The 21,316-nt window shown below is 38.9% G+C and overlaps 1 protein-coding gene across 19 annotated transcripts in view; it reads right to left on the bottom strand.

Moving 5' to 3' along the window:
- The window catches only part of TP63 (tumor protein p63), a 227,897-nt gene that overhangs the window by 7,035 nt on the left and 199,546 nt on the right, over window positions 1-21,316 (bottom strand). For 11 of the 19 annotated variants that reach the window (XM_067034215.1, XM_067034216.1, XM_067034218.1 and 8 more), the window contains 6 exons: window positions 19,926-20,041; window positions 18,778-18,887; window positions 17,996-18,132; window positions 16,007-16,089; window positions 12,688-12,824; window positions 1,171-1,328 (listed from right to left, as the gene is read on the bottom strand). In XM_067034215.1, coding sequence (XP_066890316.1) covers window positions 1,171-1,328; window positions 12,688-12,824; window positions 16,007-16,089; window positions 17,996-18,132; window positions 18,778-18,887; window positions 19,926-20,041 — 741 coding nt within the window. Of the gene's footprint in view, window positions 1-1,170; window positions 1,329-5,355; window positions 6,739-12,687; window positions 12,825-16,006; window positions 16,090-17,995; window positions 18,133-18,777; window positions 18,888-19,925; window positions 20,042-21,316 lie in introns of those variants that run through there. The other 8 variants (XM_067034226.1, XM_067034227.1, XM_067034229.1 and 5 more) reach the window with 2 other exon arrangements.

Here is a 21,316-nt window from a genome sequence, read left to right as displayed (position 1 = left end):
GAAAGCAAAAAATAAATGGTTCCTTTTCCTTTTACTATCTAAGCAGCAGACCTGCCAAAGGGTCAGGTTTAGAGTCTTAGGATGTATTTGTCACTAGTGATAGAGCAGTCTGGCTCTAATGTCTTCGCTGTCATACCAGGTAACCAAACCTCATATATCTCTTATCTCATTAAAATCTAAACATGTGCTATCAGAACCAGAAAGAGTCATAATCTGAGCCTCCCTTAACTTCTTTAAGAAAACCCAGTCTCTTCAAGGCAACAGTGAAATGCAAGTTTAAAGCCTTGATCAAAATAATGAACGATTTCTAGGAAAAGACTGAGGCACTGTTTTATGAGGGTGATTATAGGATACATGGAACGTATTTAGGCTTTTGCATCCCTTCTGCATTTTTACCATCCTTTTTTTCTTTCAAGTTTGGGTATCCACTCTGCTAGGTTAAGTTCTAGTGGACAAGGGAATTATATTTACAGCAAAGCTATACACCAATCATCATCCATGTCGAGGCCTGATTCTCACATTGTCTCTTATAGTTATATTTAGTTGATATGAGGAATCTGTGTGTGAATAAATAAAAGGGAGACTCCTTTCCCTATGTCAGTTCTTTAATAACTGTGTATAGGATGGAACAGATGAGTTGAGAAACCCAAAAGTGTAGGACCACAGACGCATAAACTGTTAACTGTGCAGAGTGATAATTTTATGAATGGAAAACTGAGCATTAGAGCAGAGAGATGACTTGTCCAGAGTTATGCAGCTAATGCTGCAATAGAGTCCAGACTACGATCTATTTCTCTAGATTTTTAAGTCCACCACACTATGCTACTTCCCACAAGTTGGACGTATTTCCTTTTTGACTATCTCAAAGAATGTAGAAGGTTGGTCCCCATCCAGGTTGGCAGGAAGTGGACTGTTCTTTTTCACAGAGATCCTTATCCCTACCAAAGGAACAGCCTTCTCTGTCTCTACCAGTGTGCTTTGTAATGAACCATACATCTCAAAAGTGAGAAGTTCACAGTGAGAAATTTAAGCCACTCAACTTTGATCTGTCCTGTCCACTGTGCCTCTCACGTAGCTTCCGAGCAAGCCTTCCCCCTGTCCCAGAGCAAAGTCTTTCCCTACACTAGTCCTATTGGTCCTCCAGCTGCAGCTGAAGGGAGATGCTCTTACTGTTGGCTCCCATGCCATCGGGAATGGTGGTGGGAGTGAGGGTGTTGCGCTGCTGAGGGTTGATAAGCTGGCTCACTGAAGGCAGCTTGTTCATGCTGTTCATTTTGTTCAGAGGTGGGGAGCTGTTACCGTAGGAAGACTGAGACTGCATCGAGGTCCTGGGAACACAAACACGGGAAGGATGGTGAGCACAGGATGCTGAAGAGTGGGGACTGGTCATTTCCAACAGGTCTCATATTAAAACATAGCCTTAACTGTACACTTGCAAAAATGCTCCTCCAGAAGAATGACAGGAACTTATTTGTGTTTCTATCTGAGAATCTCTCCTACCTTGGCAGGGATCACAAGGCTATCTTCAAATCGTGTGCTTCCTACGTGAGTAGAGGACAAAGCTGAACTTCTTCCTAAAGCATGTCCTTTGTGAGAGGGGAAATCATCGCATCTTCTTTTTCCCTCTATTGTTTTCTCCATCCCTCTCAACGTGAACATCAAGAAGGGAAAAGAACTGAGTGAAGACCCAAAGGCTTATGAAAGACATGGAGATGCCAAGCTAAATTGCAGCTGAGGCGTTTCACCTATAGCTTCTTAGGCCATTTGCGCATATGCAGAAAATAACCACAAAGCCAGTCAAACAGGGCATTTGGGAACACAATCTGCCACCATGCAGAGGCCTCAACACGGAAACATGCTTTCTCAGCTTAGCTGTTCATGGGCCATGAGGGAACCCATCGGAATGTCAACAGCCTCTCTACACAAGGGGAACCTGGGAGTCCAAACAACTGTTAAGTTTCCACAAGTCTCTTGAGAGACAAAGAAAAAAAAAAAAAAAAAAACAGTTTTCCATTCGGCATAACTTCAATTTGGAAATTTACTAGAATTGGTTTGTCATACTATGTATTATATTATATACAACATTTCCTATTCAACTGCCATTCTTGACTTTTCCCTTGAATATAGAACTAGTGATATCTAATAGAATCGGGGAAGGATATAGAGTCAGATAAACAACGTTTAAGTCTCCCTCCAGCATATGTTAGAAAGCTATAGGTCCCTGTGCAAGCCAGTAAATATCCCTCATCAGAAAACTAAAATATATAAAAACTAAAAATATATACACTTACTGCATGAGTTAGATGCTAGAGGTGGGAAAACTAATAAGAAATGGTCCCATCTCGGAGAAGCTCAGAGAGTAGTGGATACATTGGGGTAACAATCCAACCTACCTTGTAGGGCTATGGTGAGCACCAAAAAAGATAAGATGAGGAAGAACTGTACACACTGTCAGGCATTTACAGTGAGTCATTATTGTGACCAGAGAATGAAGATTGGGCTGAGCATGTAAAAGGGGAAAACCTCCCCGTTTACACTCCTCAAATAAAATGTATTATTTTGTTCCTACTTGTCTCCTCCCTGTTGCAGCCATATTTTTATTAGAGAAGAGAGGAAAAATGTTTGAGTTTTATTTGCTTGTGTGTGTGTGTGTGTGTGTGTGTGTGTGTGTGTGTGTGTGTGTATCAGATTTAGGAGGCTCTGTAAATGAATCCAAGTTCCAAACAAACATGGTATAATGATGTTTGAAAAAATAACAAGTGGCTCTAACACCTGAGTGCTACAGTTGTGCTAGGCTTGGACTTCAAAGCTGCCGCTCTGCATTCTCCATAATTACACAAAACAGGGAAGGCTCCATTCCGTATCACTGAAGAGCCACAACTAGAGGAATTCAAACAATATGCTATATTTGAATAAATGAACATGACAATTAATGTGCAATTGACAATTCAGCTGCATTTTAGACTCACTGTCTTAAAGTAGGAGGGTATTGATTTCTCACTTTAGCCCTTCTCAAGGAGACAGGTTTAGATCCATGTTGCATAAATGGGTGTTTATATAATAAACTCTCCCAACTGTTAGATTCTTCAGGTTACCAAGCTCTCCTTTATCCATTTTCCAAATGAGTCTCACATCCCTGTGGAGGAGGACACGGGATGGCAGGGTAGGGACGGGCAGAAATTATTATGCCTGTTGTACAGATGGGTAAATATAAGACGCTAAGAAAAAATGTGCCCAAGTCACACATTGCTAAATGATGGGCTGAGAGGTCTCTTGGCTCCTAGCCCAAGAGTTTTTCCTTTCATTCTGTGACACCTTCCCAGAAGTAAGACAGTGGAGTGCAATAGGTTACATCAAGAGGTGGGTGAAGTAGTGAGAGGAAACAGGAGACCAAGATGGAACAGGGAACAAGGGATATAGTAAAGGGAGACCCAGCTATCCTCAAACCCACTCCATCCCTGTGTAGAAGCCTTGCATAAGAGTCAGCACATTTGAATACACTTAGGAACGTCTGTAAGTCCATATCAAAGTGCAAGAACGTTCAGGGCAAGGTGACCAAGAGAAGCTTTGCTAGGTGCTTCTTCCTTCATCTTTGCCCACCACAAAGTAACAAAGATGCCAGGTTACCCAGACTCCAGAGGCAGGTTGGTCCTCTGTAACCTAAAGAAATGTCTACATATCTCTCCCATCTGTAACCTAAAGAAATGTCTACATATCTCTCCCATCCTCACAAATCAGTCAAATGTACAGCAAGAGTTAATGGAAGCATTGCTTGAACCATTAATGCCCACCACTAGGAAAGTAAAAATGTACTTAAGAGCTATGAATTTTCCCTGGACCCTCAATTATAGTGAATGCCTTCTTCCAAATCCTGTTACAATTCCTTGCTCCTGTTTTTTGTGGTCTTTATTTTTGACCATTTTATTAGTTCATTTATTTTAAGCCACTTAAATTATTGTTGAGGAAGGTAGGTCACAAACCATAGACAAACAAAGAAGGAGCATAAATTTTGGAGCCAATCGAAATATTAGAGTTCACATTCTCAATCTGACACAAATCAATTAAGTGACTTTGGGTATTATATAGGTCTCTGGAGTCTCATTTACTTAATCTGTAGAACAGGCATTACACTCACTCCAGAAGACTTGCTATGAAGATTAAATGAGATTATGTAAGTGCCCTGGACATTGTCCTAAAATCTGTCCTCGAATTCCACCAAAGGATTCCTTCTTTGGCCTTAAATCTTCCATTGCTAATGAAAAAGCAACTCTCTAGTGGAATTTGGCAATACATCAGGGTGAATCTATTTTACCAAACCACTTTTGCATGGCAGGATCCGAGAGGGGAAAGGGATATTGGGGGTAGAACAAAACACCGTGGATATGGGGCAGGTCAGAAAAAGGGAAGACATGAACATGAGAAAAGGAATTGTGCCTCCTTGAAATTTTTCCCAGTACCTCCCCACATGTAACTTTTCTCTCTAGCTGAGGAATCTTGCTTCTAAAGACAAAAGGCAGCATTTATTCTCCAGCTAGATCAATTGTAACTATAAAATATTTTCTATCAGTTCAAATATACGCATTTATATAAACATCACTATAAACACATTAAAAACTTCCATAAAAATAGGGTGAAAGGGAAAAAAAATCTTCTGGAAGAAAATTCAAACATTAAAAAAATTAAACATACTCACTAACCCTTTAAGGAATTTGTGAATTCCTTAAAAGGGATTAGAAAGTTTTTAGATTAATTGAAAATGGTGCCAATGTAACAGGATCATCTAAAACATAAACATGTTTTTTCTTAAGTATTTTTCTAAGTGACTATATTAGTTTTATTCAGAACAGTTGTTTTTGAAGTTTTTAAAACTTGTTACTCAAAGATCAGAACGTATTGTAATTTTTTTAAAACCTATGCACAACACGTTCCACTACAGATTTCTGGATATTTCCTAACACCAGTGTCACAGAAGCCAATTTATTTAATAAACTGGAATTTGATTTAAATTTCTTCTAGTGAACTTAGCAACTGAAGATATAACTCAAGGCTTATTCAGAGATGTGAACAAATGATGCTATAGTGCCTAGCTCTTTACGGTGAAATTAAACATGCACATGGCTAAAATAAATTTTCAAGTTAGCATGGGCATTGAAATTTACTTTTAGGACTGACGACCTTGATACAGAGTATCTTAAATAAAAACACCAACTATGACAATAGTGTAGACAGAACCAAAGTGACCTACTCTTCTTGTTCTTTAGACTTACACATGGTACTTCAAGCACTTAAATGAAAATATTCTAGCATTTAAGGAATTAAAAAAAGCAAAAGAGACAGAAAAGAAAAACTGCGAGATAAACCAAGATGCAAAAGTTTATTGAAAATTAAAATCACACATCCATAAAGCAACAGCCTCAATAACAAGAAATCATTGCTGTGGTGACAAAGAATAAAGAGCTGGTGACCTGGTGTGGGGAGCAGATTTTTTAAGTCTTTATACTATTATTTTTAAATATGATTTAAAATGGAAATAGATTCTCTAAAGTCTTTGAACCAAAAAATAAAAATTATTTACTCTTCCTGCCTTTAATTTTTAGGCCAGGAGTGTTGATTTAAAAACATGTCTGCTTGCACATCACTTAAACAAAACATAAGTGTCCTAGACAAGGCAATTTGAACAGTATCAGTGATATGGCTGATTTTATGGAGCACCAATCAAAGGAGTTAATTATAGATTTGGTGAGACGACTTTGAATTCCATTGTGGACATGGAAGAATGGTATATTACTGCCTGAAAGAATATTACTGGGGTAGTTTTACCCTCCTCTTAAAATGACAAAAGAGGTTTACCTGCCTTGGGGTCCAAACATAAATTTTGGAGGGTTTCCAAAAGCAAGGAAGATTACCACATCAGATGCTGACATGGGGTGGCAGTGGCAGGACCTGACACAGAATTAATGAACTTTCTACTACGTATGAGGGAAGGATACTGATAATGCAAGCTCTCAAAAAGAAGAAAAAATCATTCCCCGCAGTGGCTACTCATGGTAGTTATTACCTCTCTGCCCAGCAGTATACTTGACACCTTAGCTTGTTACTATTTGCAGTATCATTGCATGACCAGCATTAAAAGGGCCTGAGTCTCTCAGTCACCTACAGTTTACTTCTGCCCAGACAATAATAACTTTTTTTCTCCTTTTCTTAAAAAGACATCTTAAGTTTGAGACCTGCTCAAAAGCTTCTTCATGAGTTTTAGAAACACAACAGAAGGTAACAGAAAAGGGTTCCAATAAACATCATAATGCCCCTCTTCCCAACCTGAGCTCCTCCCTCCCAAGAAACAACACAAAAGCTCACAGACAGACACAGGGGTTCCTGATGGACCAATGCTAGATCTAAGGATACAGAATCTGTAGAAAATGTCCTTTCTTGTACAGTTTTGAGTCCCTTCAAAGATTTTCCTACTAGTGGCTGTGCGCCTTTGAGCAGTTGGGTCTCTGAGCCAAAGTGTCTTCAAGTCCTGGCTACGAGGGCTTGATACACGCACACGTGCACACGCACACACACACACACACACATGGAAACACAACAAACACATACGCTCAAAATACAGAGATGGGGCTCTATGGGTACACTGATCGGTTTGGGGGGCTGGAATGTCTAAAGAAGACGTCAGATTGCCTCGGGCTTTCTCTCCGGGGCTCCACAAGCTCATTCCTGAAGCAGGCTGAAAGGAGACTGCAGAGAGGAACCAGAGAAAAGAAAAGATGAAGGCTTAGGACTTCATATATTCAAATCAACTGAATACAGAAACACATCCTTCTACCTTCATGATCATAGTATAGTCAGAACAGAATGCCGCATAGCTATTTTTGTTCCTTCCTCTTTACCTTCCTTTAAGATTACTCAGAGATGACTTCCCAAGATTTTTATGAAGAAGAAATGGGAGAAGGCAATGGTAGCTATCTAGAACTATTAGAATCACCTGTGGAACTTTAAAAAAAAAAATGCATTTTCCCAGATCCTTTCTGAGACCAGGCTGGGACCCAGGCATACATATACTTTTAAGAAGTTTCACAAGTTACTCAGTTGAGGACTACTGAGACAAGGTAGGTCAAGATGCTTAGTATGGTGCTTGGCATATTGGACTCAATTAATTGAAAAAAGGAACGCAGAGACAAGAAGTAACTTCAATCTTTTGTAAAATGTCATCTGCCCAATTGTGATACCTCATTACTGTTCCTGTCTAGCTTAACTCTGAAGTATGAAGAAATATGATCTTATCAGTCTGGGGGCTGTGTCATCATGCCTTTGTAAAGAACTACTAATGAGCATTTTGCATGTGCCCAGATTGTGATGGATAAATATCCTAATCCTTTCAGTCACAAACTTGGCCTAGAAATGCACATATCAAACTCACGAAAGCAACTTTTGCATAATGAAGAAATCAATTATGACACAAGGATGCCAGGAACAAATCCTCTTATTTTCCTAAGGGCTGTGCAACCCCGTGAACTGTTTGGGAATTACTGCCCGGATGGCTTTTGAATCACATTTGGTTACTCCTTGCAAAGGAACAAAGCAATTTTCACTTGGTCAGTGCTGAGATTTAGTAAGCCATCTCACCAGCAAGAATTGGGATCATCTTGAAGATGCCAGAATACAAATTAGTAGGGAAGCAAATTATTACCAACTAAAGAACAATGGCTTCGACTGATTGTGTGGATATTACATCTTGGGGCTTCTCTTGGACCAAGGATTGAATAAGACAACATGCAGAAGTCATCTTTCACTTATGAAAAAAATGTCTGGACCAGAGAATTACACACTGAGACTAGAATTGAGACAAGTTCTGCAATGAGATGTGAGAACTTAGAAAAGTGATTTAATCTATCTGAATTTAATTAATCTGAGGGTGTTTTTCTGCATTACCAATTCAGAGCTAATAAATCTCTGTCCTGACAACTTCCTAACATTTTCGTGAAGTTCTAAACTAACTGTGTAAACTGTAAAGGCTTGTGCAGTGCCATGACCTATAAGGTTGAACCACATGAAACTGCCCATATTTACCTTTTTTTTTTAATCTATGAGACTGGAAATTTCAAACAAATATTCTGGAAGTGTGGAGAATTTCTAAGTCAGACTTAGAAATATGGTATTAGTCATATCTGTCAGTGAGAGAGAGAAAGATTTGTGTCTTCTGCTTTCTTCTACGTTGATAATTCTGCAAATATTACTTGCTTCTTTCTCAGATACATGAATCTGAGGAAGAATTATCAACATTCTTGAAGAAAATCATAGCCAGATGATCTTAAAGAAATAGGACTTTACACTGAAACCACAAGGGTAAATACCAACTACCTGATACAGGGACAGAAAAATGGGAATGAATGCTTTCTTTGTGTTTTCTTATTATGACTTTCTTAACTGATGAAGCAGTCCAGAATATTGTAAAGATCTATGTCTTCCAGATCTGATTCTAGCCTCAGATTTATTATGAACAGGCTATGAAATCACAGGTGTAGTTCATTGGGCCTCAGTTTCCCCAGCTATAGCACAAAGGGGCTAGAACTGTAGTCTTGAAGATCCTGTTCTGTTCCAATATTCTCTGACCTATATCATTGATACTAATAAGCTGCAATCATCAAGTGATCATAAAGGAGAAGGAACACTAAGAGCTCCTCAGGATGTCATACATTTGTATTAAAATCAAAGTACATCTATCCTGTAGAAACTTAAAAATAATTCTCCAGAGTTGGGCTAAGTAAAATTTTAACAAAGTAATGCTGCTCTAAGATCAGATCTTACCCAAGAAGGAGGGTAAATTACAGAAGAAAAAAAATGAACAAGAGATAGTATTGGTCAAAAGTACACATGTCAAAAGATTGCTAAAAAGCTCTCAAGTGGCTTCTGTAAAACTGTCTTAAGAGTTAATGTCCCTTGAAAATATGACGTTAAGGAGTCTAGTGGCAAGAATGGGTCCAATTTGTCCTCTCACTAGATTCTGGCTCTTATGAACATAACTCCCTATGTTTATTCCAATGTGAGCAAATCAACTAAAATCAAATTTCCTTATAAATGGAATAAAGCCTACTTATAGCTATAACAACTCGATTCACAAAAACTCAGTGTAAGATTTATCCTCCAGAAAGCCTATGATCATGAAGGTAATTGTGAAGGAATTTTTGAATAAGGAAAACCATGCACAAATGAAAAGCAAGCAGTGAGAAAACATATAGTGAGGAACTAATAGAAGCAATTAAACTGAAAATATTTTATTGCTACCTCATACAGAGTGCATTCTCCTCTCACTAATTTTCACTCTAATATAAAGAAAAGCATAAAACTGATTCCTTACCAGCATAAAATATTGGTACTAAGTTTTTGCAAAGGAAATCACAGGCTATCATAGAAATTTTCCAAGCTGATGTATTCTTTTCAAATGATTGCCAGGAATTAGATGCTAGTTTTCTTTGTCTAATCATTCGTGCCCTTTCTTGGAGCTTTGTATAAAAATAAAAGAGCTGAAAAAAACTGTGCTGAAGAATACAGCAACTGGAGAATTTATATAAATGTGTATCAATCATTGGAGGGAGACCCATGTATATATAATGTAACAAAGACATAATTAGACCAAATGTCTATATTTTGCAAAGATTTCATTTTGCAGTCTGTTATATTTCCATGCACAAGTTATCACAGCTGAAGTTAGCTCTTATACACTGTGAGACAAGCACTCAAAAACATGCAATGATACATATAAATGGACACCACAGGAAACTACGGGGCTACAAATTCCTCGCTATTTATCTGTGACCACACATGCAAAAAAGTGAAAATATGTCTCTAAAATCTTTTGAGCTTCTTAAAATAATAATTTTAAGATATATTTTATTCTTTGATGAAATAGATTGTTTTATGGAATATTAATTATAAATAAAATAATTTCCCTTCAGAGCAATGCAAGCCAATAAGGCTAGATAAGTTATAAGCCCTGGATAACTCATCATCCAGGGACATGGGACTATATATCCTCGTGTACTCCATGTAAACAAACAAATGCACATGCCTCCAACTGAAACAGATCATCTTGGCTTGTAAAGTCTCTAAAACTGTGCAAAACTACTCCTTCTACTGTATAATCTATACAAGTTGTTTAAAATTGTCCTATGAACTTACATATGCTGAGAATAAACTTCCAGAGCTTTCTTAAGATTCAAAAGGTGTTCTGGTTAGGAATTCACCACCAAACTGTAAACTATAGGAAGGCAGGAACCTCATCTATCTCATCTCTATTTTTACTGCTTTCACGTAGCAGATCTTCAGTAAAAAGCTTATTACATAAGTCACGTCAACTATTCCAGTCTTAGCTGATGATGAACCATATTTTGTGTCTAGATGGGCGTGTCTTTTTCAGCCAGAAGAAAGACAAGAGAAGCCTCTGCTAAAGACTGCTGTTGTTTTGTTAGATACTGAAATGACACCTTAAAAGACTTCCTAAAATCTTTTAATACCTCTCTACTTTAGAATACATAGATTAGCTTCCAGATACTCCTATCAAAAAATATGAACATCAAGAAGCCATGAAGGAGCCACTCTTTTATCTAGAAGAAGGACTGGCAAACTATAGTGAATGGGCCAAACCTGGCCCATAAACTAAGAATAGTTTTTACATTTTTACAAGGTAGGAAAAATTGAAAAGAAGAAGAATTTTTCATGACAAGTGAAAATTATATGAAATTCAAACTTCAGTGTCCATAAAATAAAACTATTGTAACAGCTGCTCTCATTTGTTTACATATTGTCTGTGGTTTGCTGCTGTGCTTCTGAACTGGGGAGCTACAAGAGACCATATATATGGACCTAAGAAAGCCTAAGATGTTTACTACCAGTGCTTTACAGAAAAAAAAGTTTGCCAACTCCTGTGCTAGGGGGTCAGACCTTTCAAACCACACCATTTAATACTGACAGAACTTTTCCTGTTAAAAAAAGGAAATCACGGAGCAACTAGTTCAGCATGATCTGCTATGGAGTAGTTCTTCTGAGGTCATTTTGGCTAAGCCAAACATTTCCAGAGTGAACTGGTGACGACCTGAGAGTATGTCTTAATAGCATGACATGCATATCTTGGAGAAGGCATTTATCCCCTTTGGGTTTGTAATTGATGTTACAAGTCTATTTCTTTGATTCCTCTTGTATGAGTTTATAAGAACTAAATCAGTTTTGCACTTGAATGTATTAATATATATTTCTATCTGATATCCTAAAGACTATATAGGATTGACAATGGGAATTCTGTAACCTTGAATTCTAATTCTCCTTTGGAGTACCTGTGTCTCCAAGGAACCACCTGATTCAACTTTCCAGTCAGCCTTACTCTAAAACCTTATATTTATGATTTGCAAACTTTCATGCCAGAAGTGAATGGCGAGATCTCTTCCAGGCAAAAGAGGTCTTAAATGCTCAAAGAGCCTGAAGTCCTTTAAAGAGAGAGCATACTTATTTTCTATTCTCCTGCTGCCCACCCCATACTTCATAGTCAGTAGGTATGGGCTCAGAGGATGCCTTCTGACTATCAGAAATGCAGTCCAACCTTCTCACCTACATTCATCTTGATGTAAAAAAGAAAAGCAATCTCTTTTTATTACACTTTCCATAGGTATCTCTCTAGACTAGCTAATAATATATGAGAAAAGATCCACTATTTATTGCTCATTTACATTTCTATTGTAAAAGACAATCTTTGACTTAGGCAAGATGGTTTGGGTTTATTTTTTTTTTGCCTGAAGAATAAAGTCAAATGCTTGAATTACTAAAATGAGCCCCAAATGTCTATATTTTACATCTATCTGCAGAGACTCTGGCAATACTTCCAGTACAGACACAATAGTTTTTAAGCTAACAAGTGATTATTCTTAACCACAGAAGGGTAAATATAAGTGGAGTCCTGATTCACCAACTTCTCTTCCTTTTATAAGAGCTATTTTATTCAGGTTAGTCAAAAAACAATTAACATAATCAAAGATGCAAGAATCTAGGTAAAAATTAACATGTAAATAGGTTGTATGTATATTCTAATATGGTTGCAAATCTGGCCTCATTGCTGTAAACATGTATCGCTGGAAGAAGACCTAGAATGGGTATGTTAAAACACGGCAATATGATGCCACTTTGCCCTTCTGCATCCAGATGTTTGCCAAATGAGCATGCACTGGGGCTCTGAATCCTCAACACAGCACTCAAGACACTTATAGTAAAACCTATGTGCTGTCTCTATACCAGGAGAGGGACAAGATAGTCTGTCGAGATGAGGAAGAGTACACGTTTTTAAACAGACACATTATTACTAGAATAGAGTGTGTACTCAAAGTTCTACTATTGATAGATGCGCTTGGATCAGAGGCATAGAGAAGAGAACTAATTCTGTTAGTGTGAGTCTTTTTTGTAATTCACTTGAAATGATTTGTATTCAATTTCAAAATATAGGTGGAACTTCTCAAAGGGAATGTTATAAGAAACACAGAAGACTGTTGAAGTGAAAAATGGTGCCCCACACCAGCCCATCTGAACCTACCATATTCTGCTCGCAGCCTCATCTTTTACATCACCCAACAATCACCCTGTTGCTGACCTGAATAGACAGTCATCTTACTCACATCTCCTAAAATGACACAGGGACACACTCACTGTTTCTGAAGTAAATGCTGGTGTTGCTGTTGCTGCTGCTGCCTGTATGTTTCAATCGTGTGCTGAGGAAGGTACTGCATGAGTTCCAGGGATTCTTTGATCTTCAGCAGCATTTCGTAAGTCTCACGGCCCCTCACCTATGTCAAAGAGCAGAAGAAAAGTGAAGAAATAATGAAGAGCTGTAGAACTTTCAGAAGTACAGTCGATGCTCATTATTCGTGGATTCTGCATGGACGAATTCGCCTACTTGTTAACATTTATTTGTAACAGGAAAAACAACACTGGCAGGCTTTGCAGTCATTCACAGACATGCGCAGAGTGATGAAAAGCTGATTCAACTGTTGTGCAAGTTCCCAGCTGAGAGGGAAGAACGTGATGCTCCATCTTTTTGTTTCAGCTCTCATGCTAGAAACAGGTGTCCTTCTCATAGTCTAGTTAGGGCCACTTTTTCACTTTTTTTTTTTTTTTTTTTTTGTGGTATGTGGGCCTCTCACTGTTGTGGCCTCTCCCGTTGCGGAGCACAGGCTCCAGACGCGCAGGCTCAGCGGCCATGGCTCACGGGCCCAGCCGCTCCACGGCACGTGGGATCTTCCCGAACCGGGGCACGAACCCACGTCCCTTGCATCGGCAGGCGGACTCTCAATCACTGCGCCACCAGGGAAGCCCCACATTTTTCACTTTTTGTGGGTGATTTTTCCATTTAAAATAGTTCCCAAGGGCATCTGCTGTGCTATCTTGTGTTCCTAAGTGCAAGAAGGCTGTGATGTGCCTTATGGAGAAAATATGTGTTAGATAAACTTAGGTCAGCCATGAGTTATAGTGCTATGGGCAGTGAGTTCAATGTTAATGAATCAACAGCATATATTAAATAAGAAACACACATGAAACAAGGTAATGCATTGATAAGTTACTAAAAACATGACCAGAGGCTCACAGGAACCTAATCCTGTATTTCCTCTAGGAGCAATGATTCAGTATTTGCTAGTACAGTGTTCACAGTGACTTTATAAAGCATAAGTACCACAAATAACTAGAATTAACTGTAATTACCTCTAGAAGGACACAAGTCTTCAGCGGAGGTAAAATGTGCTTTCTTCTTTAAGAGAGTCTCTTAAAAGCTTTAAAAAGTCTGAGCAGCTATTTATAATAGCCAGGACATGGAAGCAACCTAAGTGTCCATCAACAGATGAATGGATAAAGAAGATGTGGCACATATATACAATGGAATTTTACTCAGCCATAAAAAGAAATGAAATTGAGTTATTTGTAGTGAGGTGGATGGACCTAGAGTCTGTCATACAGAGTGACGTAACTCAGAAAGAGAAAAATAAATATTGTATGCTAACACATATATATGGAATCTAAAAAAAAAAAAAAAAAAAACATGATCATGAAGAACCTAGGGGCAAGACGGGAATAAAGATGCAGACCTACTAGAGAATGGACTTGAGGACATGGGGAGGGGGAAGGGTAAGCTGGGATGAAGTGAGAGAGTGGCATGGACATATATACACTACCAGATGTAAAATAGCTAGCTAGTGGGAAGCAGCCGCATAGCACAGGGAGATCAGCTAGGTGGTTTGTGACCACCTAGAGGGGTGAGATAGGGAGGGTGGGAGGGAGGGAGATGCAAGAGGGAAGAGATATGGGAACATATGTATATGTATAACTGATTCACTTTGTTATAAAGCAGAAACTAACACACCATTGTAAAGCAATTATACTCCAATAAAGAAGTTTAAAAAAAAAAGCAATCCCAGTCAACAAAAATAAATAAATAAATAAGTCTGAGCAGGACCAGGACTAGAGACAGGCAAGGAGAGAACAAAGGGCACTTGCCTGACCCCAAGAGTGAGTGTCTGTTTACCCTGTGCACCCTAGGACATCACCTGTCTCCTCCCTGAGCATGAGAGGCAGAGTTTGTCAAAATTCAGAAATGGAAAGATTTTCTCTACCTTTTGTTGGGTTAACTCCTACTAATCCCAGCTCTGGGATCATGCTCTTTGAGAAGCTTTTCCTGACCTCAGTCTTTTAGGCCGATTCTTCCATCCTTCCTATGTGCTCCCACAGTGTCATGCCTAGCTTTGCTGAAGCACTGATTTCATTGCGTTATGCCTATTTGTCTCCTCACTAGAAGGCAAGATCTTGGAAGGCAAGAATTGTACCCTACTGATCTCTAAGGACTCAGGGTCTCGCATTACTGCCACTCAACAAATACCAAGCAAATTCATGGTAAATTAAGAGTTGTGTTTTTTTTTTTTTCCTTTACACATTTCAGTTTGGCTAATTCTTCACTAAAAATAAGATGTAACAGAATACAGGGTACCTCCTCCATTAGTACAAACTGAAATTTCATGAAAAAAAAAACAGCTCTTCCAGTGGTTTCTATCTCATCAGCTGAAAACATATTAGGTCTTTCAGAATATCTAGTATAGCAGGAAAATGTTTAACTCAGAGTTCACATGTCAGTTTCCATATGTAGCCTGAGAAACAAGACACTGAGAATCTTAGCTAACTCACTGTCTAATTATTCTGCCAGCAAGCAGTCTAATTCCCTTACCCGACCTTCAGGGCCCTAAGAAGGAAGGGCAGCAAGCACGGCACACCCAAACCTGTGGCTTAGTTTTAATCCCAGTCAGATCTCCTGGCCTAGCTTGTCTGTGTCGCAAGTCATTGTAGATGGCATCAAGAGATATACTGGTTACCCAAACTCTGCTGCCACTCTAGATAGCAAAGACCTAAGGTAATAAGAATTCGATGAACTACAGCCATAGCCTAAAGAGGGGCACCTTGGTGACCTTGAGAGGGTTTATATTCCTTGTAGGAATTAAAAATGCTGCTACACAATAACTAGGCCAAATCTCTGGCCATTCCCATATAATCGAGCCTGGCCTGGCTTTCTTTAAAGCACCCCCTAAGAGAAATCCCAGGCAATTCACTATGTATTATCAACTTTGTGAATGCCTTCTGACAAAATTTTAGTGCTAAATTGGTATGACCATGCTGTCTAAAATCATCTTATCATTCTTAAATAATGAAGTACAAATTAATTTTAAATATTTGCATAAGAAAAATTTTATTAGGAAGGTAGCTTTGACTGGGTGAGCTACTGCTAGAAGAGCCCACACTGTTAATATGTTCCAGAAGTGTAGAGGGAAGGAGTAATTTCCTAATTTTGCAAAAAATAAATTCTCTGTTTTATCTCACTAGTCTCCATCACCCTCTTCTCATTGTCACAGATACGCGAAAGATGACCCCAGAGTAAAAGCTCATTCAAAGGTGAAAATGAAGCGATCATGAATACACAAGGGAGACTCACTGGTAAGTATAGCAGTTCATCATCTGGGGATCTTCGTTTCTTGATGGATGTCATCTGGATGCCATGTGTATTTTGACGAAAAGCTGGTGGAGGAAAAATGCAAGTTTCATCCTGGAAACATTTCTGAAGCAATAAATAACATTTATTACACAGACAGTAGCACGAGTAACACTTATGAGATTAGAATTTCTAGTTCTAAGCAGCCAGTAATTGGTGATGATTGCTTTTACCTTAGGTGTAAACCTAGCAATAATGAGGTGGGGAGGAGGGAAGGTGAGGGAAAACAAATGAAAGAAAACCCCGGGGGAGGTCGGGGAGGCTGGGAAACGGCCTCTGGCTTAAGTAGTGCTGCAGGAATCCTTGTGTCTTCCTGGCATGGGTCTGTGAACAGCTGTTCAGGAAAGGAAGATACATTGGTTTTGTGTTTTATTTTTCAGGTCATTTATCTTCCAAGGAGGTAAATGCATGGTATAGAGGTTGTCTTGCCAGTGCATTCAGCCTTGTGAGTTTACCCTTCCGATGTCAGTATGTACATCGCATAACTTTTGATAAGCAGTCTCTCCTTCCAGGCCCTCAGTTTTCTCTTTGGTAAAATGAGTGAATTAATCTCATAAATCCCTAAGGTTTCCACAATGTAGAAACTGCACCCAGGATCCAGGGTATAGAGAGGATTCTCCTACCAGGGTTCAAATAATCGTTCTTACTGAAAGTTACTGATTTGTTGGTAACTTAGGTGCTCAGGGAAGTGTATGGAGCTAGGTTAACAGACAGACCCAAGAAGAAAATAAGGGTGGAGATATAATTATGGATATTATATGTACTATTGATATTGTATATATAATATAAATCCTATATATATGATTTTTTGAGGAATAATTAGGGAGAAAAAGAGACTAACTGGAAAAACGAATCACACTGAACAGCCAGAAGTTAATGGAGGTCAGTTGTTACAGCATTGTTGTTCTGTAAAATGCAACAAAAAGTTTGATTTCTTCTGCAGAATAATCAGTAAAAAGATTAAAACCTTTTTCATGATACCATTCATAGTGTGATGTTCTTTACAATACTTGCTGTAGTGATATCAGGCTTATGCAAGACACCTTCTAGAATTATATCTCACACTTTAGTAGCTCGTGTGGATCAATGGTTTTCAAATGCTTGTTACCTGAGGAACCTCTGTTACCTGAAGGCCTCTGGGGACGTATACCTCACTGGCAAGGGGTGGTGTGAGTGGAGCATGGAACCACAGCCCACCCCGACTCCTGCTTCTTCAGCTACAGCAGCTCTGCTTTCAGCTATTTTGCATTCTTTGAAATATTTCTTTAATAAAAGCTTGTGCTGCTTAAAAAGACCAGTTGGAAAACAACTGACCTAAATCATTAGCCTCACTATAAATGATGTAAAATTAAGGCCCCAAGTGGGTCCTACACATCAAGATTCAATGAAACCCAGATCTGCATATTTCCCAGACTGCACTTTATAAAATGTGTTCTTAAGTCTCACTATTCCCCCAGACTCATGAGGAAGGCAGGTGGCATTTTCAACCCTCATGCTCAATATCAGAAAAATAAATGCATACCAATAGGCTAAGATACTGCTTCTCAAACTTTAGCTGGCAACAGAATTTAGGTCTTACACAACTTAGGTTCCTGGACCTCACACCCAGAATTTCTGATTCAGCAAGTCTGGGAACTAAGAATTTGCATTTCTACCCAGTTTCCAGATGATGCTGACGCTACTGGTTTGGCAGTCATATTTGGAGCATTGCTGACTAAGAAATCCTCACTGTGATGATTTGCTTTTGAAAAGCTATAGTGTACACCTGGAGTCCATTTCAGCGAGAGCTGTTCCAATCAGCTCTGGGGCCCTGGGGCATACTTGCCTCTAAAGCCCTTAGGTCTTATTCCACAGCTTCTCAAAGATCACTCCCCAGACCCCCTCTCTGGAGAAGACTTAACCCTACCCCATTTGGTCACTACAGCTACTTACGGCGCTTCGTACCATCACCGTTCTTTGTGCTGTCCGAGACTTGCTGCTTTCTGATGCTGTCTTCATCTGCCTTCCTATCTCTCCCTGGGCAAGCACAGATCCGGGCCTCAAAACAGCGGCGGCCCAGGACTTGCCCACTAGGAATTAGAGAAGAGGAGAAGAGAGGGTTAAATTAAAAGAATTTGAAAAGACCCCTGCTGGCCATCACCAGTGCACCACCACTACCAGCTTGGTTATGGCTGCTTTGAGGATGGACCCCAAAGCATCTGGAAGGACACAAAAGTGCTTACACACCATGAGCAATATTAGTAAATAGCATCCATTTGTTTTGCAAAGAACCTCCAAGCCTTTAGCTGAACAGCTGTATTTAGCTACATATTTTGAAGGAAACTTGAGTTAAGCCAGTGGATGTCTCCAGATAAAATCCCCATAGGCAGCTCAGACTTATTCAAAGAAACTGTTAAATGCCTCAGGGGCCACATGAAAACAAACACTGTCTAATCAGAAACTATTCCAGTCAAATGTCAAGAATTCAGGTATGAAGCGACTTGAACACCTTCTCAATTCTTTTTTTTTTCTCTTCTACCTTTACCCACACTGTTCTGTCTCCACTTTCTTAGATCTTTTATGTAAGTGTTTGCAGCAAGGATTTAAAGCACAAAGGACAAAATCAAGGGTAGCTCTCTGCTTCACATGCAAAGGTAATGATAAAGCAAACACAATTTCACTTTGCCCTCTGCCCAGAGTTTCTATAGAATGACAATTCTGCAAATGCCACTTACTCTCTGGTTTCCAGAGTAACGATGATTAAAATTGGACGGCGGTTCATCCCTCCAACACAACTGCTGTTACACATGAAATTGTACAAGACTGTCGTGAATTCAGTGCCAACCTTAACACGGAGAGGGGGGAAGAAACAGTCGGTGTTAACCATGGTTTGAACTGATGTTCTTTCTTCTCAGTTCTTCCTTCTTAGTTCTCACTTATTTAAACAACTCTACTTCTGAGGAAGCGATATGCTTCCTTCTACAAAGGCAAACTGTAAAATCCACAGTAGCTTCTTCTTTGCCTTGGATCTTGGGAAGCTTAAAGCTAATATCTGTAACACTGGACCCTACCCAAGGTGAGACAGGTTTTTAAAAAATAATGATCTTTGATCCTACATATTCATTTGCAAGCTGATCATATCACCTAATTCTAATAGTTCATCACATATACGAAAAGAGAGAGATGAAAAAATTACTAACTATAGCAGTAATGCTCCAGGGATATTTTCCCGAGATGGATAAAACAGTACAACATATATGTGAATGTACACTTCTATAAAGAACACTCTGGAGCTTAAGAGGTCCTCAGAACTAAATCATCTAGTCCAGCAAACGAATTTATGAGTGAGGCAATCTGAAGCCCAGGGATGGAGAGTTATAAGCTAAAGGTCCACAGAGTGAGTCAGCAAATGAAGAGTCTCTGTTCTCACTACCCCAGCGTTCTTTCTGCCACACCACTCTGCTTTTCTAACCTGCGAACCTGTACATTCAAACTTCAGCTAAGAGTTCCATCTTAGGGTGTCCCATTTTCAGGCCAGTGTAAAAATACTTGTATCCAGTACTTGTGTACATCCACTACTAGCTGAATTGCCAGTTAAGATCTCTGGATAATAATGCCACATATAAACTCAACTGTAGATTCAATTATTGTCTGCCTTTAAGATGGGAACATGGGCCCAGAGCCACATTACCAAGTACAAATTTAGCACAAATTTAGGAGTTTTGAAGGGGGATAGAGAAGTGGCCTGTGGAGAAGAGGGAGAGAAGAAACACAAAAAAGGTTACTTGTATTATAACAAGGACTAAAACAGAAATTGATGCTTGAAACACCCCCTATCACCAACACTAATAATCTCAAGTTTTCCCAGTCCTTATCTGTTTACCTGAGGTGGCTCATAAGGCACGAGCACACTCTGTCTTCCTGTGATGGGGTCTTCTACGTACTGGGCATGGCTGTTCCCTTCTACTCGAATCAAATGACTAGGAGGGGCGATCTGTCCTGCAGAATGGAGAAAGAAAAAAAATTCTTAGTTCTTCACTCTCAAAACAAAGAAAACAAAATGAAACTGTATGGAAAGAACGTTGGTGGCCAAAGAAAGGGTTTGTGTAATAGAGGAAATATACATCCTTGAAAAGAGGAATAGATCCTGTTGCCAGAGATCTAACACATGAAAGTATCACCACCCATATAGCCACAGAAAGGACAGGAATGTTCATCTGTATTTAAGGGAACAGTCCCATGTTTCTGGTGCTCAAGATAAACAATTCAAGTGGTAGAGAACTCTATGACTACATCTCTGACCTGATCCATACAGGGAATTTTTCTAGCTTCTCTGGAAAATGGAAGAAAAAGGAGCAAGTTCATTAAAAACATGTATTAGCTTGAGAGAAAATACTGCCCCCAAATTGACCATTAAAAATACTAAATAGGAAGCTATGGATGGCAAGGATATAACTTTCACTTTGCCTATTCTTTTTTTCATCATGAAGTCTCCATCTTACTTTGGTCATAAAGATGGGAAACTTACTGTTTTTATTGCGCTGCAAGAGCCCCAGGTTAGAGGGTAAGAAAAGGCAAGCAAGTTTTAAAAGAGTATAGGCAAAGTTTCACAAAATATGATACCTGGTGGAACTTGAAAAGAAAGAAGCTGCTCCAAGAGTTAATGACGTGAAAGTGTTTTTTAACCTTTGGCTGCACATTCTCATTCTACAAATCGGATATTCAATAAAAGTAAAAAGCTAAGTGTATCAAGATGCTCTCTGCTCTCTGAAGCATCATCTATTATGGCAAAAACTAAAAACAACTATTATGTCAAACAGTGAGAAAAAAAAACAAGAAGAAATGGTTATGTCACCTTGAGGGATGGAGGGCAATTATGGAAACCTATAATGAAGCCTAGATATAGGGAATAACCTTTATAGCATATTGTTAAGTGAAAAGCAAGATGCAAAGGTATGGATAATGAGATCATATAAACAAGGACTAGGAATTCATGTGTAAAAAATAGTTGTATTAAGCTGGGAGTATTTTAACTTTCTCTTTTAAAATTTCTATCTATTTTCTTTCTCCATTACTTTTTTCTCTAACATCTATTACATTCTCTACATATACACATTTTGGCTACCTACCAATCTTTCTATTTTTCATATAATTTCTATAAAAAGTATCCTAACTCCCAACCCTCCTGCACCCTCATCACTCTTTGATGAATCTTTATGCTTTCTTCTGTCCTTCCTTTCCATTTTTCTGTCTTCTTGACCTAGCCTGCCTTCA

This window comes from Kogia breviceps, chromosome 5, assembly GCF_026419965.1.
Source record: "Kogia breviceps isolate mKogBre1 chromosome 5, mKogBre1 haplotype 1, whole genome shotgun sequence".
In the NCBI taxonomy this organism is placed as follows: domain Eukaryota; kingdom Metazoa; phylum Chordata; class Mammalia; order Artiodactyla; family Physeteridae; genus Kogia; species Kogia breviceps.
Note: the sequence above shows the minus strand (reverse complement) of the source record. Positions and strands in the feature narration are given on the sequence as shown.